Raw genomic sequence first — 20,944 nt, 5'->3', positions numbered from 1 at the left:
CTCAGAGAGTACAAAAAGACTGGTAAACATTCAATTTAATTTCATTTTCTTCATAGCTTGTTCTTGCTGTTTAAGTAGAGTCAAGACCCTGCTTTGACTTGGAGCTTAGAGAAGAGATCTATAGTTTTTTACTGCACTGTAAAAATCAGAGATTGAACCACAACCTACGTATCATTTAACTGAACGGATGCAATTATGATTGCAACCTTTTAAATACGACAAGATATATTTAATAATTCCCAACATATTTGCTTCAGGTTCATGTTGAAGTAAATGTAGCTCCTAAAACAGCCACATTTGCTAAGAAAAAATAATCTATGTCTAATACAAAAAGGTCATTTAGATCTGTTCTCATGATAAATACAGCTATTGACTGTCTTCTGATCCCATTTGAGGATTAAGAAAAATAAGTTTAACTGAAATTCCTCAGCAGCTTCCACAAGAAAACTACTTTCTCCAAAAGGATATGAGACATTACAAAAACCTGTGAAACTCAGAAAAAAAATCTTTTCAGAAACTCGAGTTTTGCCATCTGCAATAGGAATCCAGCACAAGCAGTGTTTTCAAGGAACAATGGCATTAAATAAAGCAAAAAACCCACAACCTACCTCCTCATGAATATTTATGTTGAACTCATCATGGATTGGAGATGCTGTTACAGGGGTTGGGGATGGGCTTTTCTCTGGGTCAGCCACACTTGGTGTGTCCAATAAACCCATGGAAACAGATCCTGAATTCAAGTCTTCACTTTCACTCTCCTTGCCTGAAGGGAGAGAAAATGGAAATTTATTGCTTTTACAACCCTTGCTCCCACACAAGGTGCAGCCAGTGTGCTCAGTTATGGGCCAGAAATGGAAGGATTTGATTGCTGGGGTTTTTTAGGACAGACTACAATAGGAGAAAGACAGTCATGGACAAGTGCCACTTCTCAATTCAACCATCACAACACAGCAGGGTTGGAACAGAGGGAGGTCAAAAAGCCCAGCAAACACCCTCAGGGCACTTAGTGGCATCAGTTTCAACAAAGTTGAATAAACTGGAGTACTTCTTTCCTGTCTGTTCTGGAATTTCATTCTAAATACTTTTGTTTCCCTTATTTACTGAGGAAAAGACCAGAAGGTTGAGTCTGCCTGAAACTTAAGATGTCTCTGTGGTATCTTCAGGGTACCCTGAGGAAAAATTCAGCCCTGCTCAGGAGTCTATCACCAGCCCAGAAGTGACCACATCAGGTCTGCAGCCTGCCACAAACCGAGTGTGTCACATTTAGGTAGTGCTGAAGCTCACACCAGCATTGGCATACTCTGCTCCTTCCACCCCAGATGCTCCTGAACTGCCCTTCAGTGTACCAAAAGGCTTGGACTGGTTCTGAAAGACAACCAATACTTTCCAAAGGGTGAGCAGAAATCCAGTGCTCATTGCCAAAGACCTGAGGCAAACACAAACCAAAGTCTGTTCACAGCAAAAACCTCTCTTGCCCATTTTTCACTGCTTGAAATCTCTGTCCATGCTCCATGAAGTGATCACGGCGCACAGTTCTCAGAGAATCAAGGTCTGTTCTAACACCCTCCTGTGCTTGAAAGAAAGGGCAACACTTATTTAGAAATTGCCCCCCCCTCCAACATTCAGCATGGTGTGAATCCAACACCACAAAAATATGTATTTTGATTCCTTGCTCTTGTCGGGCTATTGACAATCTTCACCCTAGAGTATACAGAACGGGCCATTACATGTGGTGTAGATACAGCCTCTGCTTGAGTCACAGTTACGCTCACCACCATAACACACTTGGAGTTCAAATGAAACAGCAGATTTTCTTTATTTTTTTTTGGTTGTACAATACCTTTTTTACCTTGAGCCAGTATCACCATGTCTTGGACTTTCTTGTACCTATTCAGAGATTGCCGAAGCTCCTCTATCTTCCGATCCTAAAATAAAAGGAAGTTGTGACTGTGCGTCCTCTCCCAGAAATATGAAGTACAAATACTAGATCCTTTAGTTTAACTGGCTGTGGGACTAAAAGAAATGGGAAGTGTGGATGGGACAGGACTCAGAATGCTGAGAGGCTTTGAAATATCAAAAGTTGTATTTAGCAAAAACTATCATCTGATTAATCACCAGAACTGTCCCAGCCGTGAAACTGGATTTCAGCTCCCTTATTAAATCAAAGGTAGAGCATAATAAATTTGCCACATACAAAGGATTTAGGGCTTTGTTGATCAAAAGAAAACATCCTACACATCACATGCATATGAAAGCATAAAAACATGTATGAAAATAATTCATACTTCACAGCAAAGCCCTTTTGGAAACACAGCCTGTGATCTGGCACTTGTATGGAGATCTTTACATTTGCAGAACACAAATTAATCACATTGAATTCAACAAAACAACAGTGTAAGGACTCTGTACAGATCCTGTGCAGATGCAGAGAGCTCATAAATCCTCATAGCTCCTTAAAGGCACTGCAGTGCTTCTGACTGCAGAAGATCATTGATTCTTACAAATCTGATTTTTCTGACTGCCGAAAATCATTGATTCTTACAAATCCAATTTTTAATTGAATTGTGAAAAGCTCACATGTGAAGGTTTTCTTAGAGATTTAAATCAATCTGATGAAGGATTACTGAAAAAATAATGACTTTGCTACCTTCTCTTCATTTGCTGCCATTAGAGATTCTACCGCCTTCTTCATTTTCTGTACCTCTATATCTAAAAACACAACACAGTTCTCCAAGTCAATTCAAGTAAGACCGTGTAAGGAAATAAGAAAAACAAAAAATCTAGAAGCAACTCAGTAATATCTGAAATCAGATTGATGAATTTACAGACAAAACATAAGCCATTTAAATACTTTTTAAAATGCAAACACAAAGAAGGAAGCTATTTTTCTTCAAAACCTCTTCTCTGACATTACGAAACGCAACAACTTTCCTTCTTCCCCCACCCCTCTCCAAGCCTTACAAGAATGGAAAAGTCAGGAGTAAAACTACTGCTTGACTTTCACTATCTCTATCTTTAAAATAACCAAATACCTGCAAAACAAGAAGTCCAAAATAACAATAATAATAAAAAAAACCCCCTACATTTGGAATGCAATAAAGCACATCCTCTGTACAACAGTCAACGACCACCCCAAATGGCATTTCACAAATCCACTTGACACAGCCATAGGATTAATGGATGTGATGAAGGAAGCACCGTGCAGTGATGCTCAGCCCTAATCCAGTATGGATGGAGCAATAGATCCAGAGAGCAAGAGGAGGGCACAGTGGAATGATACAGGTATTTGCTGTGATGAGCAGTCATGCTGGAATATTACATTGCAGTTCAGGCCTGGGAAAAGTTCCTAACATAGACAACAGTGCTTCATCTATAATCCTTATTTACCTAGAAGTAGAAATACATGGGAACATGTATGTTCTGGAGGTGGTGTGGACTAGGAATTTAAAAAAAAAATTGAAATCATCTCTATTTTTGCCTAAATATCTACCTTGCATAAATGAAGTAAAATTCAAATTTCACTACAAATGTAGGCAGGTGGCCATACTCAGGAGCAAAAAGCCTTGTTTCAACTCCCTAAAAATTCATGGAAAGCAAACAGAGCAGAAAGAACAATCTCCTCCTTAATGAAATGCATGAAGAAAAGAATCTGCCTGGCTGGCTTTCTAGATGAAAGACATTTAGACACATCAGGCTAAACCAGCAACTGATCCAGTTCCAGTGATTTTCCCTCAGTTATGCTGGCTGAAAATCTGGTCTACTGAATTCCAACTGCGTTTCACTGAGAGGCAACTGCTTTGTGAGCCTTCCCAAGACCCAATCTTCCTTCATCTATCAGGTTTTCTTCAAAAACTTTGTGTTTCAAGTGTGATGTACTCACCCTTGCTCTCCAGTTTTACTGTAAGTGTAACTAAGGGTTATAGATGATGCAACCTAATGATGTTTGTTAAAGCAGTTTTGCAAACACATGCAGAAAGCTATTCTGGAAAGCACTTCTGGAATGCAAATGCTCATGGAAAGACACCAGGAACCTTACTTTTATCTTTGAGCTTCTTTTTACAATTTTCATCTGTGCAGGGAAAATCCATTGGATTGGAAATTAGCATGAAGGTTATGACATGAAATAACTTTTAAGACATTATTGATACTTAATGAGTCAACTCTTCCTCACTTCATTCAGCTAATGAGGCAGATAATTTGTTATCTGCAAACAGAATTTTTTAATATCAGTCCAAGACAGATAAAACATGTTTCATCACAGCGAAAGATCTTTTGCTGAGCTACACTGAAAACCATAAAGCTGAGGACCAGAGGGTAATGAGAGTTCAAGTAGTTCCCCAGGGAAAAAAGCCCTATATAAGTAGTCATGAATGCAATGAAGTCAGACCCTGTTCACATTTAAATGTTCTTTAAAAAAAACCAGAATCACAGTTCATTGTGATCACTTTTAGTGATCTTAGGCAGTGGTTTTGAAAACACCATTTCACGAAATAAAATGTCACAATCTACACACAGCACATTCCTCCTCAGGTCAGGGGAGAAGATTAATCTCTCATGCATTTCTTTTTCTAAAAAAACATACTTCAAAAGCACAATCTTAAAATCAGCAATAACTATCAGTAAGATATATTTAAAATTGAAATTACATCAGGTCAAAAAAGTCCGTGGAAAATTTCTGTGATGTTTTAAGAAAAAAAATTCTCTTTTTAAATAAGTCCTCAATCTAAGATTCTCTCAAAGAAATACTAATGGTTTCTTCTTTACAAGCAATAAAAGAATTACCCAGCATGTAAAATTTTTGTGCTAATCCAAGCTTAATTAAGGTTTAGACTTAACGAGCACACAAATCCAGAATCAAACCTTGATACTTTGGTCTGCAGGATGGTTTTTCCCCTTCCTTACCAAGATGTTTCCTTTTCAGCACAATGTTGCATTTGTTGAAATTAGTTTAAAAATTTCTCAGCCAGTATAAACTATATCTTTTGAGGCCCCATGCAAATCACGTAAGGAGCTAATTAGGGATTTTTTCGTCTTGTTTAAATTTGACCAAGACCTTGCTGTGACAGTAAGCTCAGCACTTGCATCATCAACACCCTCTAAATATATTTCAAGAGGTAAACATCAAAACAAAGTTCAGGAAAATTGATGCTTTTATCAGTTATTTCCTCTACAAGGAAACATGACCTCAGATGAGACAACTGAGGAGGACACAGTGACAGAGCCTCTCTTTTTCTTACCTCTGTCCAGTATTTCAATCCCTTCTCCTTTCAGCTTGCAAACCAATTTTTCGTGCAACCTTTTCACCTCAGCTTCCTTCTGCTCTAGTTTGTCTTTCAGAGCTGACAGTTCATCCTGTAAAGACACAGAGGCACTCAGTGACAGCTTCCACAGGCAGCTGAGATATTTCCACAATTCCCTCCTAGGAAGCACAGTGGACAGGTCCTCAGCTGGTGGAAGTGACTGAAGGCCCTTGACATTTAACACTGCCTGAGGGTGCACCCACCAAAGTGACTCTGAACACCCCAACAGACCTCTGACCCCATAACAGAGCAAAATCAGGGGTCTCGTGTATAATTGGAAAGAAACTTCACATCAAAATTTAAAGATGAAAGAGTAAAAGGAAAAAAGAAAAAAAAAGCAGTTTTCTTATTTGTTTGACCTTGCAGAGATAGAAAATAATGCAGGTGAAAAGGCTGGATGCAAACATTTCCATGTATTTTTTTGGTATTTGTAGGGCATTTTGCATGTTCAAAGCTGAACAATTTCGAAACTATGCTTATACCAGGCTGAGGAGAGTTTCAGAAATTAACCACTGTTTCTATGGAAGAAAAATCAATCACAACACCAGCAAGCACATGGACACATACTGGAAAGCAGTTCAGACAAAAACGTGGTACCTCTGCCACAGTTTGGGTTTGCTGATCAAGCATTAAGAAAGAAAGCCTGGAGCTGAGATTCCTGGGAATAAGACAGATGGTGTTTGGAGGAGTTGGGGTGTATTAGAAAAATGCTGTCAAGTTTTAACTTAGATCTAACCATCTGCACTAGCAAGTGACTGGCACAGATCCATGCATTTAACTTTTTAAAATTTGAGTCAAATCCTACCCAGTTTAGTAACATGTTTCTTTGATGTCCGAGGATATCTTGTGCAACAGCATCATCAAGACAGGACCCTCACTGCAACTGCACCCAACATTGAAAATTTAATTTGTTCAGTTTGTAAACAAAGCAAAACAAGGCAAGACTCATCATTTTGGCATTTACAGCTTCTAAATGGCGTTTTAAATCCTTAATGGAATAAACCAAACTAGAATAGTGTGGCTTAGGTGTTTTTCTGAGCTACCCTCAGACGATCCGTTGCAAATACAAAGTGATGCCTGCAGCCTAAACTACTGCCCAGCTATGGAATCTCCTGAAATTGGTTCCTGTTTGCTCTAAAGCTTCATTTAAAAAAACAGATCAATCTCAAATTGTCAGGAATTTGATTTAAGCTTTTTCCAAAAGAGTGGCTGGGCAGTAATTACAATTCTCCAGTGCTCCAAGTTGACACTGATTATGGTGGGATTTCTGCCAGTGTAGGATCCATGCTACTTCAAAACAAGACCATTTCTTGGTCACTTGAGAAGCTGCTGTTATACCCACAGGCATCTAGAGCTGCATGTGGTTGTCAATGTGTATTTCTTCCCCTGAATTAGAAGCACAATATGCAAATTTACATGTGGGAGAGGGGACAGTATAAAAGAATCACTATTTCCCAGCTAGTTTTCATGAATACATTTTCTATAAAAGGGTGATAAAAAGTTCTGTTTGAATAATGGGTGTAAGCTGCAGATGAAACAATCTTCCCTTGGAAGGGGAGTGATTTTAACACAAGTCTAATGCCATTATGTGTAACCTATGCAAGGTTCAGAGCAGGAAAATCCTCTCCCCTGCAACATAAAAGCTGTTTACAAGAATTATCTATATAAAGAGCTTTCCACATCTAATGAAGAAGGGCACACTGCATATCAACACATAGCAATTAATGAAGAACAGAGCATGACAGCACAGTGCAGGACAGACCAGTAAAGGGTGGAACATGAAGGATTCAAAACAGGCCCAGCGTTACCCAGAAACTACCACACCTTTAGCATCTGGCTTTTTTGCTCCATCCGCTGCTTTTCATACTGCATCTGACCCACTTTGATTTTCATGCTAGAAAGTTTGGCCATTAAAGACTGGTAACAGAGACAGAGGAGTGAGAGAGAACTAAAGGTAGAAAAGAGACAAGGCTAAATAGCAAAGAGAAGTTAGACACTTAGAGAAACAGACTGCTAGAAATACTTGTGAATGCTTTCTCTTCAGAAGAGATTTATTTTTAGCACATTTAGGAGAAAATAAATGCTGCTTTTAACCTGTGGTATACACCTTACATACTGCAACTGGTATTTCTTGACATACATGTGAAACTAAGGTCTCAACAGGTAATAAATTTACTGTTAACAGCATGGTAAGTTACCCTTCACTAAAAAAAAAGCTCAAGCTGAAAACCACAGTATGAAATCTGGGAACAGCCACTGCTGCTAAGTGAAAACCATGAAATCCCAGGAACTGAAAGTACTCAGGATTTTGCAGGGTGCAGGCAAGGATTAGGGAAAAGAATAAATTCCTAAAGCCTGATTTACACCCATCTCTGCCTCTTCCCCTCAGCCTCACTTACTTTGGTTGTTTTCAATTTTTTCTCATACTGGAGTCTTTCATTGTCCATTTCTCCCACCCTCAACCGCAACTCGTTTATTTCCTGGATCAAATCCTGAATAGAGGGAAAAAGACAACCAGAAACAACAAAGAACTTCAGTAAACAAAATAGAAGAATAGCTAAGACTGTAACAACAAGAAAAGCAGGCATAAAAGGATCTTGTACACAAAACCACATCACCCAAATCCATCACTAAGTCAAGCAACTCAGAGCTTCCTAAATATCCAGGGACTGAGCTTCACAGTTTCTGTGTTACTGCACGAATGTAAGAGGGCAGAGGACAAAGGGAGACATAAACTGAAGTTGTGTTCCCTGTGCTCAGGGCCAGGAAAGGCCTCCTGCTTCTCTGTTCAGCTGCCTGGAGCACAGTCCTAAGGATGGGCAATGGAAAACAGCGACAGATATCCTTCAGCATGTAGCAGCCACATCCTCCCCTCTGCAGTCCCTCCCACCCCAGGCTTGCCAGCCATCACCTGCTTTTTTCGAAATATGAAGTGACTACACTGTAAAAATCCGTGTTTCCATCACTTAAAAAAGCCCTCTCACTTAGGGCTGAACAGAGGAGCCATCACAGGTTTCTACAGGCAAAGGCACCTGTGCTTAAGCATCAGTAGCACCACTGCATCTGGGCTTTGCAAATTCAGCCTGGTTTGGAAGAAACTCGGAGCCACCACAGAGTCACATCTGAGCTCTTCAGGAGACCAGTTCAACCTCTTGATGGATCCTGCCATGTTTGGGGATCAAACTTGAGTGGCCCCAGCCCCCTTGGTCAAACAAACCCCGAGTCTGACTGCTCCACCAAGCCTCCTCATCCTCTAGGTCAGAGAATGGTTTGGGTTGGGAGGGACCTTAAAGCCCATCCAGTTCCAACACCTGCCACTATCCCAAGTGGCTCAGAGCCCTGTCCAACCTGGCCTTGGACATTTCCAGGGATCCAGGGGAAGCCACAGTTTCTCTGAAAAACCTGTGCCAGGGCTTCAGCACCCTCAGAAAAAGAAAGGTCTTTAGGTTTGCTTTCCTTCCTACATCTGAGGCAAACCCTATCCATGTCAAGCAATGCTGCACGTTGAGCTAACAGCTCTAAGCACAGTTTTTCAGAGCTAACAGTATAATTAATAGAAATTTATATTCATAAATTAACAAGCCACCAGCTGACATTTAGAGGTTATTCTTGGGTCCCTGGTAACACCTGCCTTCCAGTCCCACACTGCACTTCCTAAGCTCACAAGCCTCTAGTTATTGTTTTGTGCTTAATGAACCTGATGCTAAGAGAGCAGCATCTGTATTTTTTCAGAAAGATCCTATTTCAATTCACAGAACTACAAGGAAAGTGAAAATACAGAACATTTTCATGCTTTGACTAAATACTACTTCTAATCTATGCTTTTCTAATTCAGGTACACCTGAAATGCCTTGACAATTGATTTGTTGGGGCTTTCCTCTCCTGCAGCATGATGCGAAGTCAAAATATGCTGTGTGGAACTCACTGCTGAAGCTATTCACCATTTATTTGTCACTTGAACTGTGTGACTTTTAAAATATTCAGTGTGATACAGAACACAGAACAATCTTGCAACCAGACTGGAGGTGATGGTGGATAAATCCCAAAGAATTCCCTGTGAGTGAGCCAGTTTTACCATCTGGCTGCTGCTTCAAAGGCCCAGTCTGGCTATGGACTCCTTCCTAAATAAACCACACCCTTGCAGGGTATTTCCTTACATAAACTCAGCCCAACTCAGACCACCCATGTTCCTCAAGGAAAATAATGCTGGTGTCTGCTGAGAAAGTGGAAATACTGGAATAATTCAAAGAACAGAACAATTACAAATCTCTATTAAGTACACAATTAGCTTTAAAAAAGCTGGGTGTTTGTGAACATCTAGACAGCAAATCCTAGAGCACAAAGATCTAGTGAGGCATCTGTTTACACAAAGAATGGGGAATATGAGTAACCAACCAAGCTGGAATGGGAAGTTGCAACGACAGACATAAGTAACAAATGGATAATATGAAGGATTTAATTAGAATGGTAATTCTGTAGGAGACAGTAGCTCCACAAGTTGTCAGACATCAATTCTTTTCTTTTTCCTAAATAAAACCAGAAGCAATATTCATAGTTTTGCTTTCCTATTTTGGGTATGAATATTTTTTCCATTTCAATCACTCCACATAAATGCCATAATGTATTTTAGGGTAAAATATTTTAAATATTCATTTAAATACTCAGCTCTTCTAAAATAAATTATAAACAGCAATATAATTAGATCAACACTGAATAAAATACTGCATACTCCTGAATAAGTACTGTCTGCAAAATATCTCTTAGAGATTTTCTAAGGGCTGAGACCCTTACAGCTAATTAGACATTCATATTTTCACTGAACCAAATAGAAATTAAGATATAATATCCCTTCTAGTGTTTAAGCCTAAGCGTTTTTACAGCTATAAAGTGTTGAAATAAACAAGAAACAATATAATAATATATATCACACTAAACTACATAATTCTGATTTTCAAATGGAGGGAGAAACATTTTAGTAACAGTTCATTAGTTCTGGCATAAATACCCATGATATAAATCCATATAGTCCCCAATTACAGTAACTACTACTTAAATAACATTTAGGTTATTTTTATCAAAGGCATTTAGTGTATTTCAAACAGAGAAATTTGGTCTTCACAGAAGATAAGCCTCTTGCACAGAGATTACAGATTTGCAGATTGTGGTGTATTCTCCACACTGGAACCATTTTTCTGGGACCTGCAGTTCCATGTCCACCTTCCTGGTATGCTCAGCTGTGCAATGAAGCTATGGAGAGACTGCAGTTTAGGGGGGAAACAAAGAAAGGGGGAGTTCAGGAGACCTCTACAATATTCAGTAAAAATAGGGATAGATCTAGAGGAAGCAAATAACTCAAAGCTCAGTCACATTTGTTGCCAGTTCTGGAAAGCACAAGAAACCACAGGGTGTTTGCAAATGAAGATACAATAGAACCCAGGTCAGAAAGCACCTGCTCCCTGTGGTCTTCTGGACCAAACCTTGCCTCCCCACAGCCATTTGCTGCTGGTGCCAGCTTGTTTATCCCTCATTTGGGCTGCCTAGAGTATATGTCAGCCCAGAGACAGTTATGTGCTGTGTGCTGTAATTCATGAAAGAGCTGAGCTCTGTGTGGGCAGAGTCCCAGGAGAGCTGTGAGAGCAGCCAGCTCTTACACACACCTCCTACGGGTGCAGGAGACCTTCAGTGATTCCCTCCACCCTTCCCCCCTGCCAATTTCTCCAGCAATGCCATGCACAGAGCTCATCTGCACCGCAAAATCAGCTGCTCTGAAGGCAGTACTGTGATCCTTCACATAACACCTGTTACCAAACTAGAGGGAAAGGTAACAGGAGGCAATAGGAATCCATCCCACAGCTTGGTGACACCCAAGCAGGAATGAATACTGCTGTCACTACCTAAAGAATCACTTTTAAACCTGAAAGTGGCACACGTCATTAGTTTTCAACCTTTGGACTTCTTTGGGTCTGCAGATTACTTCAGACAGGTGAAAACAGCAATTCCAAAGCAAGTCTGACTTTTGTTCTTGTGCTTGCAATACAAGTGAGGAAGGATGCTTTGCTGGAAACTGAGGAGTTGGGAAAACACTGGCAGAAGTGGAAAGGGCAATTTTGTGTCCTGCCATGGCAATATGGCTTACTTCCTTCTAGAAACAAATGACACCTAGAACACCCACAAGCATAACAAACACCTGACATTTTAGCTTATTTACATATCCAGAACTGGAAATTTTGTTTTGCTTCATAGGCAGACTCTGAGGTATTTCTGATATGGGTTCTATTATCCTGTCAGGAGAGCTTAGCTGATCATTGGGGTTTCCTGGGTTTGCCCACCTGCTTTGAGGCTTTCTGGCTTCCAACATGACCCAGTTCCAGCTACACAGATCTGCAGCACAGAGGGAAATGCCTCTGCAGAGTGCTGCCAGAGATGGCAGCTCCACCTGGCTCTGTTCCCCCCAGCCTCTGGTTCTGAGCTCCTGTAAGGCTGGGGTCTGAAGTCAGGCTTCCCAACAGCCCCACACTGAGTCAGCTCAATCTCTGTTACCAACCCCAAGGGTTCTTTTACTGTGCTGTGTCTCTGCACATGGGTGCTTTCTGTGCTCACACCAAGCTGAAGTACTTGCCTCAGACATGCCTTACTCAGAAGGTGACAGTTTCATGTGGGGTCAGGAGAGTGCAGTATGTTCACGATTTTATTTAAATCCAACCTAAATCCATCTCTCCTGAGACCTGACAGCCAGAATCAAAACTGCCTTTGGAAATCTTCCTTTGTAAAACCAGAATTTAATGAAGAGAACACTTTTTACTTTAAAAGGAACATGTTCTAACCTTAAAGATGAGTCCCCTTTTTGCCTAAAAAAAACCTCCAAAACAATCCCAGAAAATGTTCAGGTAATGTGAAGACACACAGTTTTCACAATTTATCCTGTTAGGGTTTACTCACCTCTGTGTCTCTGAATCTGTCCTCATAATCCAATCTATCCTTCTCTACAGATGTAAGCTTTAATTTCAGAGTGGAAATCTCTGCCATAAGATCCAGCTTCTGAGTTTCAAGGGTTGTTCTGCTTAAAAGCTCCTGATTCAAGAAAAAGAAGAAGATAACAGAATTATTTACCCAAGAGGAAGAAACCAGTAATTTATTTTGACAGCTAAAGGTCTCCTTCATGGGGAATAGCATCACCCTCATCCTTGCACTATATGAAGCCCTGAGACACAGCTATTATCCATCTGACAGATTCCAGGCACCTAGGAAGCATCTGAGATCACGGGGGCACTATCACGGGCTGGCTGCCAGGACAAGAAAAAAGCCTGTCTGTCATCACAGTTGCTCTGGGCAGCAAGGAGCTGTAAGGGGAATCCACCCATCCAGCCAGAGGCTTTAATCTAAGGCTCTTTGAAGTTCAGTGGGGAAGGACTCAAAGGAGAGCAGAACTGGATTCCTGCAGCATAAAGTAGCACTGACATTACTAAGTACAAAGACTTTAAAGCCAATATGGTAGAAAATTATCCCCTAGTTAAAGAGACATCAAGGGCTGCAACACCTTGAAGGGCACCGCTCTCACCAAAGTTTGTTGAGAGAGAAGGAAGACAAGACAGCAAGACAGACATGGAGCTGTGAAATACCTGCTGCAGCATCTCCTCCGTGGCATTCAGTTTCTCCCTGTGCTCCTCCAGGCAGAACTCCAGATCCCGGATCTTTTCTCCTTGGGCCTCCACCTGGTCTGTAAGCACACTTACCTGGACAATAGGAAATAAGTGATGCATATTTAACACCTTGCACCGTGCCATATGAAGAACTGCAGGTGAGTAACAGGGCTGGATGGGTCAAAGATTAATTGGGACCATGCAGGGGGGGAAGAGGAGGAAGAGGAGCAGCAGAGCTCTGCAGTGAACACAACACTTGGCAAAGGGAACGGGAGAACGGGGAAGGCTCCCCCCTCACACTTACTAGAATTTCAGCCAACGTCCTGGCAGACACATTGCTATTTTGCAGCTCCCCTCCTCACTGAAAGTTTTCACAAGGGGTGGGTGCTGCATTTCACTACCAATAATTATGCCTTTGCTGTGACAATACATTAACCCATTAGCTCCTACCTTAACCACCACATAAACCTTCCTGCTTATAATATATTCTCCTTCCCAAGTGATTGCACACAGTGTACCACAACAAGCACTTTCCCCTTTTCAGAACAATAAAAGCAAAGGAGGTTAAAAAACACAGCTAGAGGCTGGGTAAGACCAAGACAACATTTTTAAGACTGCAGACAGATTTCCATTTTGCCTTATCTGAATGAATTTTATCGTTTTCAACAGGCTCTTCCTGCAGTACTGCTGGGAACGAGGGTGAGCTGCCTAAAGCAGAGCTCAGTGCTGTCACAGCCCTTGGGCTGGGTCCACATCAGGGAATGACACCTGTGCAGTCCAAGGGGTGCCAGGTACTCCAGGGTCCAACAGCAAGAGGAATCCAGCAGCCACAGCAGCCAGGGCTGACCCCAGCCAGCCCAGCAGCAGGTAGCAGGACCACCAGGGAGCCTACTTCTGCCTGCTGGCCAGTCCTGCAGCTTTTGTCATCTTTCCTAAGGACAGGACAACTGTCTCCTGATGCAGACATTGTGTGAATGGTGATCTTAAAGATACACGTGGATGTAGGCTGTTCTACAGACCTGTTCCACCAGCAAAATTCAAAGAGAACAGCTACACAGACAGAAAGACCTTTAGATTTTTCACGCAATGTAAATTCACACCTTTCCCTAATCCAGGTTAATTTTCATATACCAGCAAGTCTTCTGAACACTGTCCAAGACATCACAACTCCAAAAAAATCCTCAGAGGTTTTATCACATACTATCAGACAGTCTAGTGAATGCAAGAATAGAAAAAATTAATTTGGGTGACCACTCACTTGCAGAACAAGAGATTCCTTATCATTTTCCAGACGAGCCAGCCTTTCTTGATAAACATCTCCATTCCCAGGTATGTGTCCATTAGTCTGGAAAAGACAACAAATATTGCATAGTCAGCTATTGTGCCACAATGTCATCCAACATTATCAAAACACTTAATGAGCATTTGTAGTCTCCACAGCTTAAGAATGGGTTTGAAGTATTCTCCAGCCCCCTAAGGGTTACAAATCAAATAAACTGTCAACAAAGGATACACCACCACCGTTCAAGAGAGGATTGTTCAGGGGCTTAAAGATGAGAAAGGAAGAACCTTCTGGTGACCCAGTTCTGCAAAATTCACTTACTGTGCATTCAGCATTTTGCTAACAAAACTTGGACTCATTGCTATACAACACTAAACCATAGTTGCAAAGAGACAAATACCCTGAGACATTCAGCAAGTGAAAAAAGCCGTACATACAATCTACAAAATGTGTATTATGCTTCTTGCAAGTCACACACACAATCAGAGACATCCTTTTACATCAGGCACATTCTGCTGGGTATGGGTGAACGTCTGCACTCTAAACACATCTCTTTGTAAAGCTGCCTGAGGCTAGAGAGAAACAAGAATACATGTTAATGCTACCAGAGAGTTCAGAGGAATCAGCAACTTTCTTCATAATAACTTCAATGCTCTTGAGCAGTGGGAAGGATCTTATTCTAGCCATATTCAAAGCTGTCTCAAAGCACTTCGTGATCCACACCACAGTCAGATCTCGGCTCAGAAAAGGAAGTCTTGTTCCCATCATGGCATAAATTGCTTAGAGGAGTCTGAGAAGCTGCTCTGAAATCCATGGTGCTCAGCAGGGACACTCAATAACATTGAGGAGCCCTGATTTCCTCCTGAATATGTGATGAAAAGAAACTGAGTGACTGATCCTTGTGCCCCCATAAGCCTGCAGCACAAGCTTGCCTTGAGAGGCCACCACCACTCAGGAGCTCCAAGTCTCCAGCTCCTGCTTTGAATCTCTCCTGATTACAGAGGATACCTCAGGAAACCTCCTAGCTAAAACTCCTTTTCTAAGTTATTCCTTTTCTAAATCTGACCTTAGGTGGTGGGAGAAACTGCCTTGTTTGAGCCTGAAACAAAACTCCCTCCAGCATGACTTAAAGATCTGTCACAAAGCAAACAGGAGGAGGTAAAAGTGTTTGACCTTACCTCAGTGCTCTCAAGAAATCAGGTTGTGTCCTGGCAAGTCTTAAATCGCTGAGCAGTATCAAAAATGTCTCCCAAGTATGAAATTTCACTTGGTGACCATAATATCTCCCCTGAAATTTGCTCCAGCAGACTAAGAAAGGATGCTCTCTAGTAATTTGTACAAGGACCTCATCACAATGATCTGAATTATGACCCTGCATCTGAATTACTTAGCAGCACAATACTAAGCCACCCAGACACTAAAAGCCAGGGCAAAATTCTCCCAAACTTCTGAGTTTGCCGTATTTTCCCCTGACCTCTACCAGAATTTAGCTCACACCATTCAAGATCACTGAGATCTTCCATTTTGTAACACTTCAATTTAGGTGAAAGAATTTAAAATGAAACAAATCTTCTAGCTGTTCAACTAGTAGAATATGCTTCAGATTTTGTGACCTGAGTTGCTTGTGAAAACAGGACTGAGAGTTTTGTCTACGTTTGCTGCTCTGCAACTCCCTTGTCCTTTAAGTCCTCCAGTAAATCTCAAGCACTTACTCAGCCCGCACAAGAACAACATCTGTATTTTGTAATATACAACACATTTATCAGTCTGGCGCATGTGTCTGGTGTAGGAAAGTGGTATCCATCCCTCACTACAGGGAGCAGAGCTGCAAAGACACCTCTCCATGCTGCTGAGGCTAACATGGAATTCCTTGCCAAAGCACAGACTTAACTCCTCGCCTCCCAACCACCACATCAATATCTGAACCACTGACCCCCGGATAGCTCCAGTCAGCGTAACCAGACACAAATTAGCTAAAACCAAAGACTGCAGGAAGAAAATGCAGGGAGGGAAGTCTTGGTTTCACAGTGCAGTTAAAATGTCTGTGAAAACCAACGAGGTGTGAAAGCAGAACGTTAGTCATTGTGCGCAGCATCTTGCCAAGACACCTTCGTCGTTCAACTCCGTTCACGTCTCTCAGGAAAAATCTGCTTGGCCCAGCACATCGGCCTTGGCTTTAAAGCAGGAGCATTTGGAGAGGGAGAGTTCAGGCTGCACCTGCACCCTACCTTTAGAAAGAGGTGATGGGAACCCCAAACAAGACAAGTACAAAGGCTCCCACAAAACAAAAATTAGTGCTAACAGAATCACAGACTCATTAAGGCTGGAAAATACCTCTAAAACCATCAAGCCCAACCATCAACCCAGCAGCACCACCACCATGTGCACCATTAAACCAGGCCATCAAGTGCCATATCCACACATTTTTTTAAATCCTTCCAGGGAGGATGACTCCACCACATCCCTGGGCAGCCTGTTCCAATGTTTAATAACTCCTTCAGAAAAGAATTTTTTCATAATATCCTATCCTAATCCTAACTGCACCCCTGGCAAAACTTGAGGCCATTTCCTCTCATCCTGTCAAACACTTAGGGCGGTACATCTATTCTCTGGGAGAAGCCTTGCATAGATATCTTAGTTTTGCAAGCTGTGTGTACTGGGTGCCAAGATCTCTTTTCTGAGTATTGGCAGAAATATTTTCTAAAATCTGCATAAAACCAGACCTGTAGCACACCAAACCCAGAAAATTTCGTGTACAACAGAAGAACTGTTTGCTTTTTGCCTGAAGTGTTGTAACTTCTGTATAATACCTGTGACTGACTCTTAATTTGAGGTATGAAAAGGCAAGAAAGGCCCTGACTTTGTTTTCAGTGGAGAAAATTATGATAGTTGGAGAATGGATAACAAAGAAGGACCATGGCAGCTATTTCCAAGAGCAGCAGCCTGAGCACTGCTTACAGTGGTGCACACACCCAGGGCCTGCAGCCACTGGACACACAACACCTTCCCAGATCTTTGCTCTGGACTGTCTTCAAAGGTAAAATGTTGATTCCTGGCATGATATTCTTCCCAGAGAGATGAGCAAGGAAAGAAGAGGGGAGATGAAACATATGAAAAGAACAGAGAAATAATTGTAGTGAGCAGGACAGAAGAAAAATGGAATGGGAATATGACCAAACACTGGATTTAGGAAAGTAGTGCATCAGGAGATGGTGTGGAGGGAGCCCCAACAGGAAGGAATGGGCTGCAGGGAGGTCTGAAAAATGCCAAGAGACCTGGTGTGTGCAAAACCTGGGTGAGCAACACTCAGTGTGTCCCTCAGAAGCATCCCTTCACCAGGCAATCTGCATCCTCACCTTGGACTGAGCCTGGCAACTACTCACCCTGCAGAGCAACAGCTCTGCTTTAGGCGGGAAGCAAAGAAATGAATCAATAAAAGAAGCAAAAAAAGAAAAGCAAATATTTGATTGAACAGCAACTGCAAGCATATTTAGGGCATTTGGTAGTTCTGAATCAAATTTGTATCATTTAAGTCAAGGAAGGATTAACATACTTTACTAGCTGTGTAAGAAAGGCTTTCCATTTCCCAAAGAAGGCTTTTTTCATCAGCAACTTAAAATCCACCTTCAATTAAGCAGCTAGATTTTACTTGTGTTTTCAAGTATGTTAGCGCATACTAACTGCAAAGCACTATATGGAAAGAGAATGCAGATTTACCAATGTCGATTTTAATCCTAAAAACAAAAGAACAGTTGTCACAATGCCAGTGAGGCTTCGCAGAAGTTTGAGGTCAAGCATTTACTTAAAATGCCTTGTAAGATCAGACCCAGTGCACTTATAAACTCTGCAAGATCAATCCACAGCTAATCTGATAAACACGTGTGTAAAGCTTTGTCTGTAATCATCTAAGTGTAAAAATCCATGCTGCTCTGGAGGGAATTATTCCTGTAGTAAGTAGATGCATCACCAAACTTTCACAGCTTCCCTGCCTTCAGTCTTTAATCCCTTTTCCCTGGAAGTGAGCTAGCATTCCAAACCGCAGGAACCTTTCTAGTGGCTCCTGGTCTAAACCTAATAATAATAATAATAATAATAATAAAATAAAATAAAATCTGTTTCCTTTCAGTTGCCAAATTCTCCTTCCAAAAATCAACCTCATTTTTAGCCTACCCCAGCTGATACCCTCATTTTCCTTAATTTTCTCTTCTGCTTTGGGGATGAAATAAGCAGCACAAATCACACTGCTCTTGCTGTATGTGCAGTTTGGTTTGTATAGAAGGAGCTGCCACAGCACAGCATCATTTCCCTGTACAGCAGATTGCACTACTGTTTTGACCACCACAGTCAAGTCACAGTCAAGTTGGACCAATAAGCCTTTCCCAACACCTCTTTCCTGACCATCTGGAGTTAAATTACAGCTCATCAACATGCTTACTGGTTCAGATCATTACAATACACATTACCTATGCCCACTTAAGCAAAGCTGCTGCTGTTCTGCTTGTTCCCTCAGCTTTAGAGCCCCTTGCAAGAGGGTTCCTCTGGCCTCTGCCACCTCAGCATCACTTGGCGCACCTTGGGCAGAGCCTCTGGGTTTCCCAAGCCAAGTATCAACCACCTGTGATACAGACCTGTGACTGCTTTACCCTCTGTCAGCACCAATCCCATCCCAAATTCATGCTGGTCATACTGTCTGAGCTGGTGTGTAACAAGTTTAGGTGGGAGCCCACCTCTGCCCCCCCAAACCAGCCTCTCCTGCACTTCTCGCTTCCCTGCTCGGAATATTTGCAGCCTGTTCCACATACTTCTGCAGCAGTCCTGCTGCTAAGCTTTTCCTGAAGTTCACAGGTTACTTCCTCCACAGAGAATGACAAGGGGAGAAATAAAAACAACCACCAACGCACTCAAAGCCCCCCACATTACATTTCACAGACTTTGCTACAATAAAAGTGAATTCTGAAAGAAAAGCAGCTGAACACAGCCCCTTACTCAGGCATTTACCTGAAACATTTTGTAAGCATAAATAACACGCTGCTGAACAGGGAAGATGCAACCTTTCCACAACACTCCGTTTCCTCAACAGCAGCCCAGCTGGTGCCTGGTACAGGAGAAGGATGAGAGGCTCATTCCCAGCGTTGCCCAGCTATGGCTTACCACTGGGAGAAACGCAGGAGCCAGCACAAGCAGAGATCTCCTTACCTTATTTAGCCAGACGCAGTGCCCGTGAATGTCCCAGCTATACTCCATGCTGGTCATGACTGTTTCCATGCATTCACGGACGCCAGAAGCCGAGGCTGAGGGCTCCGGGCTCCTCTGAGCAGAGGTTAAGTGACAGCAGGTCCCCTCGCCCTGCCGAGGATGGAGGCGAGCGGAGTGGGAGACGTGGGAAGCAGCAGCGCTCCTCAGGCGGAGCAAGCAGCTCTGGGGAATTAACACATCAAAGCCCGGCACGAAACTCCTCCAAGCCGGCACACACAGCAGGAGGATGCAGGCAGGGAGGGGCAGAGCAGCATAAACCTGACCGGGAGCAAGGACAGCCCCACGCAGGTGTCATCCGGCCGTCTCCACCCTTGTGCCTGTCACCAGTGCAGCCCCCTCCTCCGAACCCTCCCGGAAAGAATCCGACCCAACAACACGGGAGAAAAGAGCAATTCCCGCCCCTTCACCTAACCACAAAGTAAACAGGATGGGTTTCCTAGCAATTGGAAAAGCCACAGGAGCACATGCAATTAATTCGGTTGTAGACGCCAAAAAAAAAAAATGGAAGAAAAAGTTGATTCAACTGTCCCAGGTCTCACAAGTGGCTCGTCCCAAGTTTATGTCATACTTCAGAATGATGTACCAAGCAACATTAACAACCAACCTCTGTCCTCGGGTTCAAGTTTCAATTGACTCACTACGAGCAGCAGCATGACAACTTCTTAGTATTTTTGACCACAGAGCCCAGCTCCGAGAGTCCTGTGATTATCTCAAAAATCAGTTATATTATTATAATGAAACATCTACAACTACCATTGATAGAGAAAGATCTCAAAACCATGAATGCTGAATAACTCAGGAAATATCAGGAGAGCAAAGGACAAGCAGAAGCTGTGCTTTCTAAGCCAAGCTGATGCATTTTGGATAGGGAATGGTGATTTTTTGATGGTTTGTTCTTACTGCCAAAGAACTCATCCTTGATGCATGAAGATGCCATGCTGAGGCGTACCATAAACGAGCCCCTATTATCTTCCAGTGCTGAAAACACACCAAATCTGGATGACGACCTTTAGCAAGGAGCAGGGCGCTGTATTTCCAGAACTTTGGGAGGTAGATCTCTCATGGACAAAATGCATTGCCAGCAGGGAGTGGATGATGACAGGCTGACACAGTATCACAAGACTCCTTTCATATTGCAACTTGAGGAGAGATCTCAAACTGTTTGGCTGTAACACCCTGCTGCCACACATTAGCATAGGACTTTTTGATACCTAAACTCAACATAAACAGAAGCTGAATCAAATGACTGCACTGTACACCCACACCAGGATAATCAAACAACAAACTTGGGATTGAAGACAAGATTTATTTTTTTTTTCCCATGAGTAAGAGATGATTCCTGGTTAACCAAACTGCCACTTGGGAATCACCCTCTTGTCCAAATAGGTCAGCACATCTCTGTAAGCTATGTCTATCCAGCAAGGAAAATTTCTCTCTTAAAGCCAATATCCCCTCATATTCACTCC

At 42.2% G+C, this 20,944-nt stretch overlaps 1 protein-coding gene across 5 annotated transcripts in view; it reads right to left on the bottom strand.

Moving 5' to 3' along the window:
• The window catches only part of PPFIBP1 (PPFIA binding protein 1), a 101,739-nt gene that overhangs the window by 19,971 nt on the left and 60,824 nt on the right, over positions 1 to 20,944 (bottom strand). For 2 of the 5 annotated variants that reach the window (XM_066319647.1, XM_066319648.1), the window contains exons 5-14: positions 14,199 to 14,285; positions 12,920 to 13,033; positions 12,240 to 12,371; positions 7,700 to 7,792; positions 7,125 to 7,217; positions 5,238 to 5,352; positions 4,037 to 4,069; positions 2,648 to 2,709; positions 1,841 to 1,925; positions 609 to 763 (exon numbers count right to left, since the gene is read on the bottom strand). In XM_066319647.1, the coding sequence (XP_066175744.1) occupies positions 609 to 763; positions 1,841 to 1,925; positions 2,648 to 2,709; positions 4,037 to 4,069; positions 5,238 to 5,352; positions 7,125 to 7,217; positions 7,700 to 7,792; positions 12,240 to 12,371; positions 12,920 to 13,033; positions 14,199 to 14,285 (969 nt within the window). Of the gene's footprint in view, positions 1 to 608; positions 764 to 1,840; positions 1,926 to 2,647; positions 2,710 to 4,036; positions 4,070 to 5,237; positions 5,353 to 7,124; positions 7,218 to 7,699; positions 7,793 to 12,239; positions 12,372 to 12,919; positions 13,034 to 14,198; positions 14,286 to 19,418; positions 19,534 to 20,944 lie in introns of those variants that run through there. The other 3 variants (XM_066319649.1, XM_066319650.1, XM_066319651.1) reach the window with 2 other exon arrangements.

This window comes from Sylvia atricapilla, chromosome 5 (genome assembly GCF_009819655.1).
Source record: "Sylvia atricapilla isolate bSylAtr1 chromosome 5, bSylAtr1.pri, whole genome shotgun sequence".
In the NCBI taxonomy this organism is placed as follows: domain Eukaryota; kingdom Metazoa; phylum Chordata; class Aves; order Passeriformes; family Sylviidae; genus Sylvia; species Sylvia atricapilla.
This window is presented reverse-complemented; position numbering and strand designations above follow the sequence as displayed.